At 43.6% G+C, this 16,520-nt stretch overlaps 2 protein-coding genes across 6 annotated transcripts in view; one reads left to right on the top strand and one right to left on the bottom strand.

Annotated features, from left to right (window-relative positions):
- Positions 1 to 16,520, top strand: part of tmod1 (tropomodulin 1) — a 142,776-nt gene that overhangs the window by 17,178 nt on the left and 109,078 nt on the right. For all 5 annotated transcript variants that reach the window (XM_038804588.1, XM_038804592.1, XM_038804587.1 and 2 more), the window contains exon 2: positions 6,315 to 6,487. In XM_038804588.1, the coding sequence (XP_038660516.1) occupies positions 6,362 to 6,487 (126 nt within the window). In that variant the 5' untranslated portion in view covers positions 6,315 to 6,361. The remainder of the gene's footprint in view (positions 1 to 6,314; positions 6,488 to 16,520) is intronic.
- LOC119970533 (28S ribosomal protein S18c, mitochondrial-like) lies at positions 13,129 to 13,509 on the bottom strand. The gene has a single exon (XM_038805320.1). The coding sequence runs from the start codon at positions 13,507 to 13,509 to the stop codon at positions 13,129 to 13,131; it is 381 nt and encodes a 126-aa protein (XP_038661248.1).

The raw sequence follows: 16,520 nt of genomic DNA, 5'->3' as shown, positions 1-16,520 counted from the left end.
CCCCCCCCCCCCCCCCCCACCCAACTGGCCGGCATCCACGAGTTGGCATCACACAGCCCACCCAAGGGCAACGCCCACAATAGCCCCTACAGGGTGGCCACCAGACAGGGCAATGGAACATACCGCTGGCAAGTATTGCTTGCCAAGTAGTCTCAATAATTTCTCGAGTGCTATTTCTTTACTAACAGTAATTTATTTAAGATCTCTATTCTTGCTTGATTGTCCTATTTCAAAATTATTCTTGTATCTTCTCCTGTGAAGGCTTATAGAAAGTACTCCTTCATTATCTGCCATTTCTTTATTTTCCATTATAAACATTCTGGTCTCTGCCTCAAAGGACACACCTTACTTTTACTAACCTTTTCTTTTTATGCACCGTTTGAACTTTTTGCAGTCTGTGTTTATATTTCTAGCTAGTTTACTCATATTCTCTTTTCAATCATTTTCTATGTCACCCTTTGCTTAATTCTAAAATCCTCTGTTTTGGTAACATTATAAACTTCTTCTTTAGATCTAATATTATTTTTAACTCCTCATTAGCCATGGATGGACCATTTTTCTGTGTCACTTTTATTCCTGAAGGGAATGTATATTTGTTGCTAAATATGAGTGAACACTTAAAATGTTTACCATTGCTTCCCTAATATAATGTTTTGAATGTTGTTTCCCAATTATGCCTTAGTCAACTCACATTTCATTCCCGTGTTGTTTACATATTTCCGACACTAGTTTCTGACTTAACTAAATACTTTCAACCTCAAAATAAAACTTTATGACATTGTGATCACATTTTGCCCAGCTTTTCGAAAAGTCAAGAATCCTGAATATTCAGTTCCCAACCTTGTTCATTCTACAGCCACACCTCCATAATGGATATTCAATGAAACCTATTTGTTTCTATCTGTCCTATTAATTCATCAATTTTGCTCAATGTTTCATTTTATTACTTTTCTCCAAAGTCACTCACTAGTGCCCTGATGCTCTCTGCTCCTTCCCACCCTCCTCTGCTTATTTTTCCCAAATTGCTACTTTTTTCTCATCGCTTTTGAATTTACTCTTTCTTAAATCTTCCCACATCCTCTTCATTCTTTTAAAGCTGTGTCTACTGCCATAGTTATTATATTTGCCAGGACACTGGCCCTACGTCAGTTTAAATGGGGCCCATCCCAATGGAAGAATGTTCTCTTTCCTAGTACTGGTGCCTTTGGCCCATGAAGCAATGCCTCTAGCTCCTACACCACTGCTTTAGCAACGCTTTAACCATGTCATCTCCTTATTGCTATGCCAATTTGTGTGTGGCTCAGGTAACAAACCTGTGAGGTTCTATGGTCTACTTTAAATCCTAGCTCCTCAAATTCTCTCCGTTGCTAATTCTTCTCTGTCGTTGGTTCCTATATGGGCAATGATGAGTGGATCAACCCTCCTCCAACTTCATGTTCTTCATCAGCTTTGAGAACATGTCCTTAAGCTTGGCACCAGGGTGTGTAACGTGAGCATTGGAACTCCAGTCACTGCTGCAGAGAACAGTATTTGTCCCCCAGACAATTCTGTCTCCTACCATGAGTACGTTCCTTGCACTCCACCTGCTTGGATAGCTTCCTGTGCCATGGTCAGTTTGCTGATCCACCCTGCAAACTTTGTTCTTATCAACACAAGAGAACAAGAACCTTGTACTTTTTAGATAAGAGAAAATACTAAGGCTACTCTGGGACGGTACCTGAGGACCCCTTCCCTGCTTGATTTGCGCTCAGATCTTTCATTCCTTACCATTACCAGGTCTACACCACTACCTAATCTAAGGAGTGTGACTGCCTCCTGAATTAAATGTTTTAAGACATTTACCGTAATAAAAAGACTGAAGCATTACGGACGAAACACCATTTTTGTGGGCAGCTAACATTTTAAACTACAGTGTGGAGATGCCGGTGTTGGACAGGGTGAGCACAGTAAGAAGTCTTACAACATCAGGTTAAAGTCCCAACAGGTTTGTTTAAAATCACTAGCTTTCGGAGCACTGCTCCTTCCGCAGGTGAATGAAGAGGTAGGTTCCAGAAACATATATATAGACAAAGTCAAAGATGCAAAACAATGGTTTGAATGCGAGCATTTGCAGGTATTTAAGTCTTTACAGATCTAGAGAGAGGGGTAATCCCATGTTAGGAAGGTGTGAATTGTCTCAGGCCAGGACAGTTGGTAGGATATCACAAGCCCAGGCCAGATGGTGGGGGGTGAATGAAATGCGACATGAATCCAAGGTCCTGGTTGAGGCCGTACTCGTGTGTGGAACTTGGCTATAAATTTCTGTTCGGCGAGTCTGCATTGCCATGCATCCTGAAGGCTGCCTTGGAGAACGCTTATCCAGAGATCAGAGGCTGAATGCCCTTGACTGCTGAACTGTTCCCCGACTGGAAGGGAATATTCCTGCCTGGCGATTGTCGTGCGATTTCCGTTAATCCGTTGTCGTAGCATCTGCATGGTCTTGTCAATGTACCACGCTTCGGGACATCCTTTCCTGCAGCATATGAGGTTGACAACATTGGCCGAGTCGCACTAGAATGTACCACATACCTGGTGGGTGGTGTTCTCATGTGTAATGGTGGTACCCATGTCGATGATCTGGCACATCTTGTAGAGATTGCCATGGCAGGGTGATGTGGTGTCGTGGTCGCTGTTGGACCGCATGGCGTCATCAGGCAAAGCAAACGGTGGAGGAGTTTGCCTCCTCAACAACTCCTCCTGGTGCTCACACGTGGCAACATTGGCGACCTCCTGCTCCCTGGACCTGGAATACCTGACTATGAAGTACCGCCCATACTACCTTCCACGGGAGTTCACTTAAGCCATTATCACAGCTGTCTACATCCCACTTCAGGCAGAAATGAAGAAGGTGCTTGACAAATTGTACAGTTATAAATACCAATGAAACAGAACACCCGGAAGCCTTGTTCATTGTGGCTGGGGACTTCTACAGGCCATCCTCGAGTGTACTGCCAAAATTCCACTAACATATTTCCTGTCCCACCAGGGGCGTTAACACTCTCGATCACAGGGCACAGTGGGTTAGCCCTGCAGCCTCACGGCGCCGAGGTCCCAGGTTCGATTCCAGCTCTGGGCCACTGTTCGTGTGGAGTTTGCACATTCTCCCCGTGTTTGCGTGTGTTTCACCTTCACAACTCAAAGACATGCAGAGTATGCGGATTGGTCATGCTAAATTGTCCCTTAATTGGAAAAAATGAATTAGGTACATTAAATTTATTTAAAAAACACTCTCGATCACTGCTGCACAAAAAATCAAGGGCACCTCCCGATCCATCCCCCGACAGCACTTTGGAAAATCGGACCATAAAACTTCTCCCAGCATTACCATTCCGCTTAAGAAGGTCGTGCAGTGCTGGTCCGAGGTAACAGAAGATCTCCTACTTGACTGCTTGGAATCAGTGGACTGGTTCATATTAAGAACTCGGCGACCAACCTAAACAGGTATGCCACCACTGTCACAGGCTTTATTAGCAAATGCGTTGAAGACTGCGTGCCAAAGAAGGTAGTACGGGCATTCCCCAACCGGAAATCATGGCTTAATCGGAAGATCCACTCCCTACTGAAGGCCAGGTCTGAGGCGTTCAAGTCAGGTGACACTGACCTATGCAAGAAATCCAGGTACGACGTCCACAAAGTCATTAGGGATGCCAAGAGACAATATCTGACCAAGCTAGAGTCACAGACAAACGTCACGGACTCTCGTCGGTTGTGACAAGGCTTAAACAACATAACGGGCTACAAAGCGAAGGCGAGTAGAAACTCCGGCAGCAGTGCCCCCCTTTCTGATGAACTTAATGCATTCTATGCTTGGTTCAAACAGGAAACCATCAAACCGTTGTCCACTGCCCCAGCAGCCTCGGACACACTCAAATCTACCGTCACAACTTCCGAAGGCAGATCGACCTTCTTGAAAGTGAACCCTTGGAAAGTGATGGGTCCTGACGGGGTCCCAGGTTGTGGGACTCAAAAATTGCGTGTACCAGCTGGCAGATGTGTTCGCGGACATCTTCAACCTCCTTATTCCGTTCCGAGGTCCCCACCTGCTTCAAGATGATCACCACCAGTGCCAAAGAAGCAACTTGCCTCAACGATTATTATCCAGTGGCCTTGACATCATCATTATGAAGTGCTTCGAGAGATTGGTCATGAGGCACATCAACTCCATACTCCCAGAATGCCTAGATCCACCGCAATTTGCACACCACCACAACTGGTCCACAGCAGACGCCATCTCTCTGGCCCTACACTCATCCCTGGAACATTTCGACAACAAGGACTTCTACGTCAGATTCCTATTCATTGACTGCAGCTCCGCCATCAACACCATAATCCTAGCCAAACTCGTATCAAAGCTCCAAAACTTAGGACTTGGCTCCTCCCACTGCAACTTTATGACCCATAGACCACAATCAGTAAGGATAAACAACACCTCCTCCACGATAGTCCTCCATACCCGGGCCCCGCAAGGCTGCGTACTTAGCCCCCTACTATGCTCCCTATACACACACCACTGTTGCAAAATTTTGCTCCACCTCTTATCTACAAGTTTGCTGATGACATAGTCGTAGTGGATTGGATCTCGAACAACGATGAGTCGGAATACAGGAGGGAGTTAGAGAACCTAGTGGAGTGGTGTAACAACAACAATCTCTCCCTCAGTGTCAGCAAAACTAAAGAGCTGGTCATTGACTTCAGGAAAGGAAGTATCATACACACCCCTGTCTGCATCAATGGTGCTGATGTGGAGATGGTTGGCAGCTTCAAATTCTAACAATCTGTCCTGGTCCACCCATGTCGACGCTATGACCAAGAAAGCACAACAGACCTATACTTTCTCAGGAAACTAAGGAAATTCGGCATGTCCATATTGACTTTTACCACAGATGCACCACAGAAACCATCCTATCTGGCAGCATCACAGTCTAGTATAGCAACTGCTTGGCCCAAGACCATAGGAAGCTTCAGAGAGTCGTGAACACAGCCCAGTCCATCATGCAAACCTGCCTCACATCCATTGACTTTGTCTACACCTCCCGCTGCTTTGGAAAGCGGCAGCATAATCAAAGACCCCACCCACCCGGCTTATTCACTCTTCCAACTTCTTCCATTGGATAGGAGATGCAAAAGTTGTGAACACGCACTAACAGATTCTCCCCTGCTGTTACCAGACTCCTGAATGACCCTCTTATGGACTGAACTGATCTCTTTGCACATCTTCTCTGCTGAGTAGTACTGCACTCCTGTATGCTTCACCCAATGTCTGTGTCTATGTATTAACGTTATTTATTTATGGGGTTTTTTCATGGATGGAATGATCTGTCTGGATTGTACGCAGAACAATACTTTTCACTGTATCTCGGTATACGTGACAATAAACAAATCTAGTCCAATCCAAGAGTTGCAAATCTCCAGAACATGCTTTGCGTCATTCTGCAGTTTGCTTTCTTGCCCTGAACCTCTACATTATTTCTAAGAACTTGCTGCATTTGCACATTAATTGTCAATTGAAATTGCCAGAGAAATTTAAGTTTAGTAATTGATAGCACAGGCTTTTTTAGCAATATTATTTTTGTTAATGCAATGCCAGTGCACCTCTCTGACCCAGGATAGAAACAATTTTAATGATTTCAATGTCGTAAATTCTTCTTGGAAAAGTTAAAAATGTCATTACATTTCTTTCCCATTCTATCTCTTCTTTCTCTCTCTCTCTCTCTCTCTCTCTCTCTCTCTCTCTCTCAATCCAATCTTTATTTTCTTCTCTTTATTTCTCTTTCTGTATTTGATTTATAACCCTGTCATCCCATTTCTCTCGCAATCCTTAATAAACTCATTAGTTAAGAGGCTAAACTGTTGGTCACAGATGCCCTGTTGTCGTCTCTGCACTGTTATCAGCCCAAACTTACAACAAGTTACAGAGAGACACCTTCAAGCCAAAGGGTGCAGAATACAGTCTAATTAATTGGCACACTGGCTGTGAGATAATCTGTTCCAGAAATAATTGCTCCAAAGTTTATCAGATTTTCAATGAATCTTGGTTCTGACTGCGAAACGCAAAAGGATGATGCTAAAATGCTATTGTTAACCTCACTGATGTGCTTGATTACAAATGAAGAACTAAAGTGTAGATGATAGGATTATGGATGTTGATACTCCAGTAAAAAAGTATATATAACTATGCTAACATAGAAACATATCCTTAAATGCATTTTTAAAGAAATACCAATTTGAAGTGGTGTCTTCACTATTGTGATCCTTCTGTTTATTTGGATTTGCAGGTGTGCTGCAGAATTTGCAAAGGAGGTATACCAAAGATTAATTAAAAATGTCTACACAATTCAAAAAGGAGTTGGAAAAGTATCGGGATGTTGATGAGGATGACCTCCTCCGGAAATTATCAGAAGAGGAGATCCAACAGTTGGAAGATGAGCTGGAAGAACTGGACCCTGATGTATGTACAGCCTTACACATCTGTACCTACAAAGTAATTTGTAACCAGGGGAATACGTTCACATGCATATCTAAATATATGTATTTCTCTGTCCAGAACAGATTATTCCAGAACTTCTGCATCAGCTGTTTGCCCCATCCAGACTGAAATATTTTAATTTTGACCTCTTTTGTAACTAAAAAAACAAGCTAATCAGCTAGGAAATCAGAGAACATTGCTCCTTATGAGTCTTAAATGCAAAATATAGCCCTTACTACTAATTTACTTGCGTCATCTAAGTTTTTAAGTAATTTGAATGCCATGATCAATTTCTTCCAGGACAATATTGATGCACAGTTTCAATGTTATTGTCCCCTTCTTTCCCCTCAACAGATATTGGGATAATTGTTCTGCAATTGTCAGCTTAAATATCTTTCTTTTCACTTAAATAATGTGGATCATGTGTGTCATCAACTTTGAGTCTAATTCTGCAAAAATACTAATCGGAGTTTTGGTCTATCTTTCTACTCATTTTCTGGAGTGTATCTTATCAGGTGCATGTATATGGCAGATTTTGAGTCGTATTTTCCTCTCTAGTGATTCTAATGAACAAGTAGGAGAATCAAAGATGATGTTGGTAGACAGCACCAACAGACTATTTATCCTCATTTTGCATTATTCTATGGACTATACTCACTCAGAAATGAATGGCTGAGGCAGGTGAACGAATGATCATATTTATCCATCTAGGTCTTGTTAAGACCATTGATGAGAAGCTCAGTGAGTGTCTTGCTCCAGGTTCAGACCTGCTGCAATTGAAGTTAATGAGAAGCTTTTGTGGTGTCTGCACAGCAGTGGCAAAAGTGAATTGTAAAGGGCTGTGCTGGAACATGAGGGAGCGATAACCAAAATAATCCACCAAAGCTAGTAGTATTTTTCAGTCCCAAAAGCCAGCAGTTGCTTGTACTAGATAGCTCCACCCCCGTTGATTGAAGCTGAACTACAGTATTCTATTGAAAAATGAAAAAAATGAAAATCGCTTATTGTCACGAGTAGGCTTCAATGAAGTTAGTGTGAAAAGCCCCTAGTCGCCACATTCCGGCGCCTGTCCGGGGAGGCTGGTACGGGAATCGAACTGTGCTGCTGGCCTGCTTGGTCTGCTTTAAAAGCCAGCGATTTAGCTCAGTGAGCTAAACCAGCCCCTATGTAATAGCACCACTCACTATGCCAGCATCATACACTGCTTTAGTGGCCAAATAATATCAGAGACATTTGTAAATCGTGAAGCTCACAAACAGATGTAATCAGTTTGTCATTTATAGAAGCAAATAATAATAGTGGGTAGTTGAAATCAGTCCAGATAACATAGAAACGTTGAACCAGTATATTAGAGAGTTGAACAGAGTTCTTTTGAATGTTGTTATTTGCTGATAGGGGAGTAAGGAGCTGGTCAATCCCCACTGGTTATAGTCATTTTCATAATTATGTAGGCATTTTATTCACCGAGCTACTGTGTTGCCCACATCAGACTTAAAGCTAATGTGTACACTTAAAGAATCTTCAGGACAGAAGGCACATTATTCAAATAATGGACAACCAACTCCATAACACGTTCACAAAAGCATGTCCATGGACTGCTGTGGTGTTTATTAAAAGGTACTTGTACTGGAGGTATTCTAATCAAATAATGACCCAGATCCTGCAGTCAGCAGCAAAATAATGAATCTTGCGGCTTGCTACACTGACAGCTGCCCACAAACCTTTTGCAGGATTTTTTTGTCAGCAACTTATTGTCATTTGATACGGCATTTCCACAGGCGATCTGTGCCGTGAACTGAGAGAACAAACAGCATGGTCTTCAACCAATCAGATTGAAGAATCATCACTGAGGCACCTAGAGCCCAAACCAGAAAGTAAAAATTAGACTTAATTGGTGTACAGAAAGTGAAATGGCAGGGGACAGGGAAATTGGGATTGAGAGGGAGATTTTTTTTAAATGCAAAGAAATACTGACGGAATGAAACTCCACACATATAAAATTCAATTTTCGGTGGCTGGGAGTTTTTGTTTGGCAGTAATTGTGACTTACCATTCTATTAAAAAAAATACACTTGCATCCATATGTGCCACTGCTAACTCTGGCTGCTGTATTAGTAAGTAACCACTGGGTAAGTACAACAACTGCACGTCCTTAGGTGTATATCAGTTTTGAATCTACCAACAAGATACTGTTAGAGTGCAGCCTTTGGAGGAGGTCTGCAACTGCACCTTCTGTACTTCTGCATTTTCTGGGGCCAGTGTGTTGCTGCTCAATTTGTTCCATGATAACTATGTTGCTAGCCTCGCCATTATTCTTCATTCACCATCCAGGCCGAGGTTGCTGATTAATAGCCCAGTGCTATATGTTATTAATTTCTAGCCCGTGGGTATGCTTGTGACTTGGTTTTCCCATGGTATACGTTAACATGTCAATGTATCAGCTGTGGCAATTACATTGCTAAGCTAATTGCCTTATGAAAGACAGGAAACAGTATAAGGCTCAAACCCCAAAAGAGTATGAGTGGCCACAGCTGGAACAGTTACTGTGGGGATTGTCATGTGAGAGTACATTTAAGAAATGTACCTTTAAGAAATAGTGCTGGTCATGTTACTGGAGTGATGTCAGAGTGTGGGTGGAGCTGAGCTCTACTTCTGCTTTTTAGTTTCAGTTTGAGAAAAAGCTTGGGTATGTCTGTGTTTTTCAATGAGCTGCATCTGAAGTTTAAACGAAGAGCTGTACGGTTGATCTCTGCCATCCAAAGACTACCCATGGATCATTTGGTGAACCCAGAATTGTAAAAGGTCTCAGTATTGAATGTAAACCTAATGTGCTCCTGTTTGAAGGTTTGTTAAATCTTTTTGATATTAAAAGGACAGCTTTCAAGGTTACTTAGGGTTCATGGAATTATAGAATTTACAGTGCAGAAGGAGGCCATTCGGCCCATCGAGTCTGCACCAGCCCTTACAAAGAGCACCCTACTCAAGCCCACGTATCCACCCTATCCCAGTAACCCCCACTTAACCTTTTTGGACACGAAGGGCAACTTAGCATGGCCAATCCACCTAACCCGCACATCTTTAGACTGCGGGAGGAAACCAGAGCACCCGGAGGAAACCCACGCAGACACGGGGAGAACATGCAGACTCCGTACCTGTGACCCAAACTGGGAATTTAACCTGGGACCCTAGAACTGTGAAGCAACAGTGCTAACCACCATGCTACCGTGCTGCCCTTAGTCTTTGGGTTGTAGCCTTTGGGGTTGTATTTGAATTAATGGTTGCTTAGATGTTCCCTGTTTGTTTTTAAAAAGGTTAACTTGCATTCATAGAATAAACATTGTTTTGTTTCAAAAAATACTTGTCAATTTCTGAAGTACCGCACCTGTAGAGTGGACCATGTGTTCCCCATACCACAATCTATTAAAAGTTGTGGGTCAGGTGAACTACATGATACACTTTGGGGTTCTCTAAACCCTGGCCCATAACAATTAGGGGCTTGAGGGGGATAAAAGTCTATCTATTGGATTGGCTTAGTGAACTTAAAGATAGTGAGGGGTGAGCATATTGTGGTTGCTTTTCAGGTGTGGTATTCTAGTTTAAGTGGGGAGTGTGTTGTGGGCAATGGCTCTTTCAGAGGCTCAGGTGTTTTTGGGGGTGGAGACAGTCACACGCAGTACCTTACGGACAGACACTAAAAGCAGACTTTTAGATTTGGCAAAAACATTGCAGTTAACATTACCTGACAAAATGCGAAAAGCTGAGGTAATTATGGCAGTGGCTAAGCATTTAAAGTTGCCTGAGATACAGTCTGACTCATTGGAAATGGCAAAGATCCAGTTGCAGATTAAGCAACTTGAACATGAAAAAGAATTAAAGCAGCTTGAATAAGCAATGAGAGAAAAAGAAAGAGAGCGGGAGATACAAATCGGGGGGGGGGGGGGGAAGGAGAGAGAAGAAAGAAACAAAGAAAGAGTATCCCTAGCAGAACAAAAAGAAAGAGATAGAGAAGAAAGGGAAAAGGAGAGAGAGTTTGAACTTCAGAAAATGGCTATGAAACATTTCTTTTTTTTTCTTTTTTTTTCTTTTTTTTTTTTCTTTTTTTTTAAAATAAATTTAATGTACCCAATCATTTTTCCAATTAAGGGGCAATTTAGAGTGGCCAATCCACCTAGCTTGCACGTTTTTGGGTTGTGGGGGCGAAACCCACGCAAACACGGGGAGAACGTGCAAACTCCACACGGACAGTGACCCAGAGCCGGGATCGAACCTGGGACCTCAGCGCCGTGAGGCCACAGTGCTAACCCACTGCGCCACCGTGCTGCCCCTGAAAATGGCTATGAAACATAACAGTCAGTTAAAAGTGGCAGACGTATAGGGAAACGTACAGTTGGATGATAGTGATGAGGATAGTGAGAAAGAGCGTCAAATTCAAAGGCTTGGTGGGAATCTATTTAAATATGTCCAAGCATTGCCAAGGTTTGACGAGAAGGAGGTAGAAGCCTTTTTCATTTCATTTGAGAAGGTAGCTAAACAAATGAAATGGCCACAGGACATGTGGGTATTACTGATTCAAACAAAGCTGGTAGGTAGGGCTAGTGAAGTGTTTGCATCACTACCGGAGGAGGTATCTGAGACGTATGAGGAGGTGAAAAAATCCATCTTAGGTGCATATGAAGGAAAGAATTTGGTTAAACATACATGGAGTTTGAAAGGCTCAAACAGAGTAATTTTGATAGGTGAATAAGGGCTTTGAAAATAGACCAAACGTATGAAGCTCTCAGAGAAATTATACTTTTGGAGGAGTTTAAAAATTCAATTCCTGATGTAGTGAGAAGTCATGTGGAAGAACAGAGGGTTAAAACTGTAAGATTAGCAGCAGAAATGGCAGATGATTATGAATTAGTTCATAAATAAAAGGTTGTTTTCTGACATCAGTTTCAGCCTGTGAGGGATAGAAACTGGGGAAATGAGAAATACTCAAGTGGTAAAAGTGATCTGATGGGAGAGTGTTCCTCAGATTAAAAAATAAATCCAGGAGGGTGAGAAGAAATGGAAAATTTCAAATGTTTTCAAAGGTTTGTTAAGTCTTTTGGATGTTAAAATGACAGCTTACAGGGTTACTTAGGATTATAGTCTTTGGGGTTGCATTTGAATTAATGGTTGCTTAGATGTTCACTGTTTTAAAAAATGATTAACTTGCGTTCATAGAATAAACATTGTTTTGTTTTTAAAAATACTCATCAATTTCTGAAGTACCGCACTTGTAGAGTGGACCATGTGCTCCCCATACCACAATCTATTAAAAGTTGTGGATCAGGTGAACTCCATGATACACTTTGGGGTTCTCTAAACCCTGACCCATAACAGGATCTTGTATGGAGTTTGTACCTCTTGTCGGGTTTGAAGCACAATAAACTTGCTGAGGATAAAAGACAGCCTGCTGTGTATTTCCTCCATCATACACGAACAGTTATTAATAACAGTATATAATTCCGTAATTGATTGTGATTTTAAGAACCCTTCTTCCCGCATACCACTGCGGAAACCATTTTAAGTAGGTTCTCTTAAAATAACTTGTTTTAGAACATAGAACATAGAACAGTACAGCACAGAACAGGCCCTTCGGCCCTCGATGTTGTGCCGAGCCATGATCACCCTACTCAAACCCACGTATCTACCCTATACCCGTAACCCAACAACCCCCCCCCCTTAACCTTATTTTTTAGGACACTACGGGCAATTTAGCATGGCCAATCCACCTAACCCGCACATCTTTGGACTGTGGGAGGAAACCGGAGCACCCGTAGGAAACCCACGCACACACGGGGAGGACGTGCAGACTCCGCACAGACAGTGACACAGCCGGGAATCGAACCTGGGACCCTGGAGCTGTGAAGCATTTATGCTAACCACCATGCTACCGTGCTGCCCACGTGCTGCCCCGTGCTGTTTTAAGATATGAAACACAGCAAATTATTTATTTCTGTCGCCTGATTGTTCAATGGGATGGGTATAGGCACAGCAAGTGTCCTATACCATTCCCTTCTGAAATAGTGAGGAAAAAGCAGTTCACGGAGCACATGTGAAGAAGTGCAAATTTTGTTGTGACATTTCTGTGCTTTCGGTTCCGAGTGGGAAGTATTTCCAATACTTTGCCACATTCTTCACCTACTCTCCCCACAGTTTGGAAGCTATGGATACCGGTGTATCTATTATTAACAACTGCCAGTCAGATTTTCCCTCCCCAACTTCTCCCAACAAATTAGGGGATGGTCATTGAATGAGCTTTGCTGGTATGTTATTAGATATCAAGAGCATGGTAGTGTTAGCCCATGTCTTTTAACACTGTCTCCGTGGAATCTGTTCCAGAATTAATACTTCCCCTGAGCCGTTGCTCCGTCTTCTCCACCCACTATTTAAAGGTTCAATGTTTGAAGGTTTCATGGAGCTCCTGGCTTGAGTCTGATTAGAGGGGTCTGCACTATGGATAGATTTTTCATCAACGATATACTCAGTCATCAGGCCTTAGTAGTAGCCCTACAGAGCCTGTACCCAAGGACCCAGGCAATTGTGGGCGCCCTGGTAAAACGCACCAAGAAAACTTTTTTAAAAATTTTAAGCATTTAATCCACTTTATTGATTCTTGGGATATAATTGAGAAACTCCACAGCATTGTTCCATAAATAATCACATGTCGAAGTTTGTTCTCTAAGTTTGAAATCGCAAATGTTTGGATCCTTTAGGAAAGCAGGGTCTTTCAATGTGACTGACATAAATCCCATTTTCTGGGATCTTTTGATTGCCTTGGAAATTACTCTTTGTCTTTTTCCACACAAGCCTGTTATGTGTCTCCCAAAAATGTGACCTATATATGGAGATATAAACTGGGACAAAAGCTGTGTGTTCCTGTAGTCCACTGAAATACCACACAGTATGCATCTCTTGGGTGGCTCTTTGTAAGGGTTTTCTAACTTTATTGGCATATCAGAAGTGTCACTAGTCATTGGAGTAAGTCGAATGCTGATCCCTGTTTGCCAGACGGCTGGACGCCATGTCCTCACCGCCCAATCATCCCGCTGCAACCCGCACGCATGGCAACGAGAATCCCTGCTATCTGTGCTTGCGCAAATACCCTTATGGGGTGCACGGTTTGCCCCTGTGCAAACACCCTCATCACTCACCAAGAAAACTGAGATCAAAATAGTCTAGCCTTAAAATGTACTGCCAGGAGGAGATGATGATGCGGGGTCAGCACATTCAAACCAATATATATATTGCTGGAAAAAATGGATTTTTTTTGTCAAAGCTTTTTGTCTCACACTCATTTGTAAGAATACAATGTAAGGGAAATCAACAAATTTATACTGTTTGAGAAGAAAGTGCTGGTTGTGGCAAGTGGACTCTAATTGGAAGTGGTGTAACCACGGAGAATGCACCAATTAATGGTGAATAACAGCTGCCAAGCATTGTTTGAAATTTAAACCAGGCAGCTTGACACTGATTGGTCAAGGCATTGCCCTGAGGAATGAACCAGTGAATGGCTGTCACTTATTTTGTTTAGCTGAAACAGGCACAATTTGTGTACCTGTTCTTTCTGTCTGCAAAGTGCAAGGCCTTGTGTATTAATATTTGTAGCTTCCAGTGCATGCAAATGTGCCCCACTGTGAACCTGACTGGCAACCTTAAATTGGTTGTCAGTGTAGTTATTTTAAAAAAAAATTAGAGTACTCAATTTATTTTTTCCAATTAAGGGGCAATTTAGCGTGGCCAATCCACCTAGCTTGCACATTTTTGGGTTGTGGGGGTGAAACCCACGCAAACACGGGCAGATTGAGCAAACTCCCCACGGACAGTGACCCAGAGCCGGGATCGAACCTGGGACCTCAGCGCTGTGAGGCCGCAGTACTAACCACTGTGACACCGTGCTGCCCTATCAGTGCAGTTCTTAGCACGCTGAGGATTATTTAGCAAATATCATCCAATCACCAAATCACATCTAATGTTGACACTGTGATTTGGGTTTTGCAGGGTTGAGCTGATTGGGTATGGTCTGGACCTTGCCAGTTGTGAATAGAGGAAGGGGCTTGCTGTTTGATACAATCTGCCAGTCTTTGGGATATGTGGCCTCCATACCCAGAATCGCACTGACACTGAAATTCATATATCACATTACTCATTTGTGTAATGGGCAGAACGTCTTTATGGCTGGATGGCAGCATCTAGTTAGCGGTGAGTCCACTCATGTTGAAACTGCATATTAGCAGCATGAAAGTTAGCGTCACATTTCAGAGATACCTTGCCCTTCCAGGGTAATCTGAGGTAGACTGGGCACTTTTCAGAGCTGAAAGTGATATGTTGTCTGTAAAACCTCAGACACTTCAGCCAGCTAATTACTTGAACATCTTACCCTGATGCCTTTATTTGCAAGACGAACAAAGGACATACAAGTTCACGGTTTAACACAATTTTTCTGATCAGCCAAGGTGATTCAATCAAGATCCATTGCCCTCTAAAACACTTTTGCCTGACCAGCTATTAGCCCATAATGGAGTCTGGCCAATTTTGTTTGTCCTGTTGTAGAGTTGTTCACCTATGTCTGGAAATTCGTTATGTATTCATTGCATGGTCTTGTTCTATTTTGTAAACGTGAGTGGGTAATCACAGTTATTTGTTAACTTGAGTGCTCTTGCAAACAGTCAGTATCAATTCAGCCAGGGCCTCATTTGGCAGTTTCTGTTCTTGGCCCTGGCCCGTGTATCTTATCAGCCTGTTCCCAGCATCACAGACAGCCGTACGTTTGTGCGATGTACAACGTATATATAATGTGTGATATGCACTCTATATCAGCAATAAGCTTGCATAGTAGGAAAATGACTTGGGCTTTTGTTAGGATCCCAGTTGATGTTATCATGGAATACTGGCTAAAAATTCTCCGTTGGCCGCGCCTAAAACGGGAAAGGCAATTGGGCGGAGAATCTGTTCTAGCGCCAAACCGCAGCGGGCACCGATTTGACAACAAATCACAATTCTCTATCACCTCGACAGCGACATCAATGTGTACCAGAACGCACATACAGTAGACACCATTTGCATGTCATTAGCAGGCCCAACCCGGTATTCTCCAGGCCCTCCGCATTCTCTGCCTCCAATGCGCTGAGTTCCCGAGTTCATTTATGCTTTAAAAAATCGTGAAACCGGCATGGTGGCTGAAAAGGAGAGAAGGTAGGACCCGGAGAGGGGCGACTTCGGGCTGCCGGCTTAACATTGGCTGGGTGCCGGGGGAGGAGGGGTTTGGGGGAAACAGGCCAAGTGGCTGGGGTGACCCCCATCGGAGTGAGGCAGTGTCCAGGTATGGACTGCCATTACGGTGGGCATCTAACTGTGCACCCACTGACCACCCACTTTGGCCCCTGGTTCTGCAAAGTGACACCAGTCGTATGGGTGCCCCCATCCACGCCAAACCCCTCCCCCCTCCCCCCGGTCTCCAACCCCCTAGGTGATACATACCTGCCACACTACGGGGTGAGGGAGGGCCCTGGGTTGGCAGTAACACCGGGTCTGGTCCATGGGTTGGAGGATGATAACAACCCACTCCGCGAAGAGCTCTGAGGCTCCACATCGTATGACAACATCTGACTCCTGCCTAGGTACCACTTTCCAGGTCCACCTGGGTGATCCCTGCATGCGAGCAGGCCATTCTATCACACGGTGCCATCCGGTTCCTGGGATGGTGGTGGTGGAGATGGTCGGGGAAGATCGCAGGCCACTCACAGGGTCCATCCATTCCCCCCCCCCCAATGTCCACCATTCCCCCATCCCCCTGGCCTGCCCAGACCAGCTCACCCCTCACACCCATCAGACAGAGCACTGAGACAGGTTGTCACTACATCTAGGTGGATCCTCAGACAGTACATCAGGAGTGGAGGTGCTGTGATTCCCACCCTGCGACATGGGCCCCTGTTGGTGGACACCTTCTGGGCGACCGGGCCTGAACGGCTCCTAATGCTGCTCGCGG

Source organism: Scyliorhinus canicula, chromosome 8 (genome assembly GCF_902713615.1).
Source record: "Scyliorhinus canicula chromosome 8, sScyCan1.1, whole genome shotgun sequence".
Taxonomy (NCBI): domain Eukaryota; kingdom Metazoa; phylum Chordata; class Chondrichthyes; order Carcharhiniformes; family Scyliorhinidae; genus Scyliorhinus; species Scyliorhinus canicula.
Note: the sequence above shows the minus strand (reverse complement) of the source record. Positions and strands in the feature narration are given on the sequence as shown.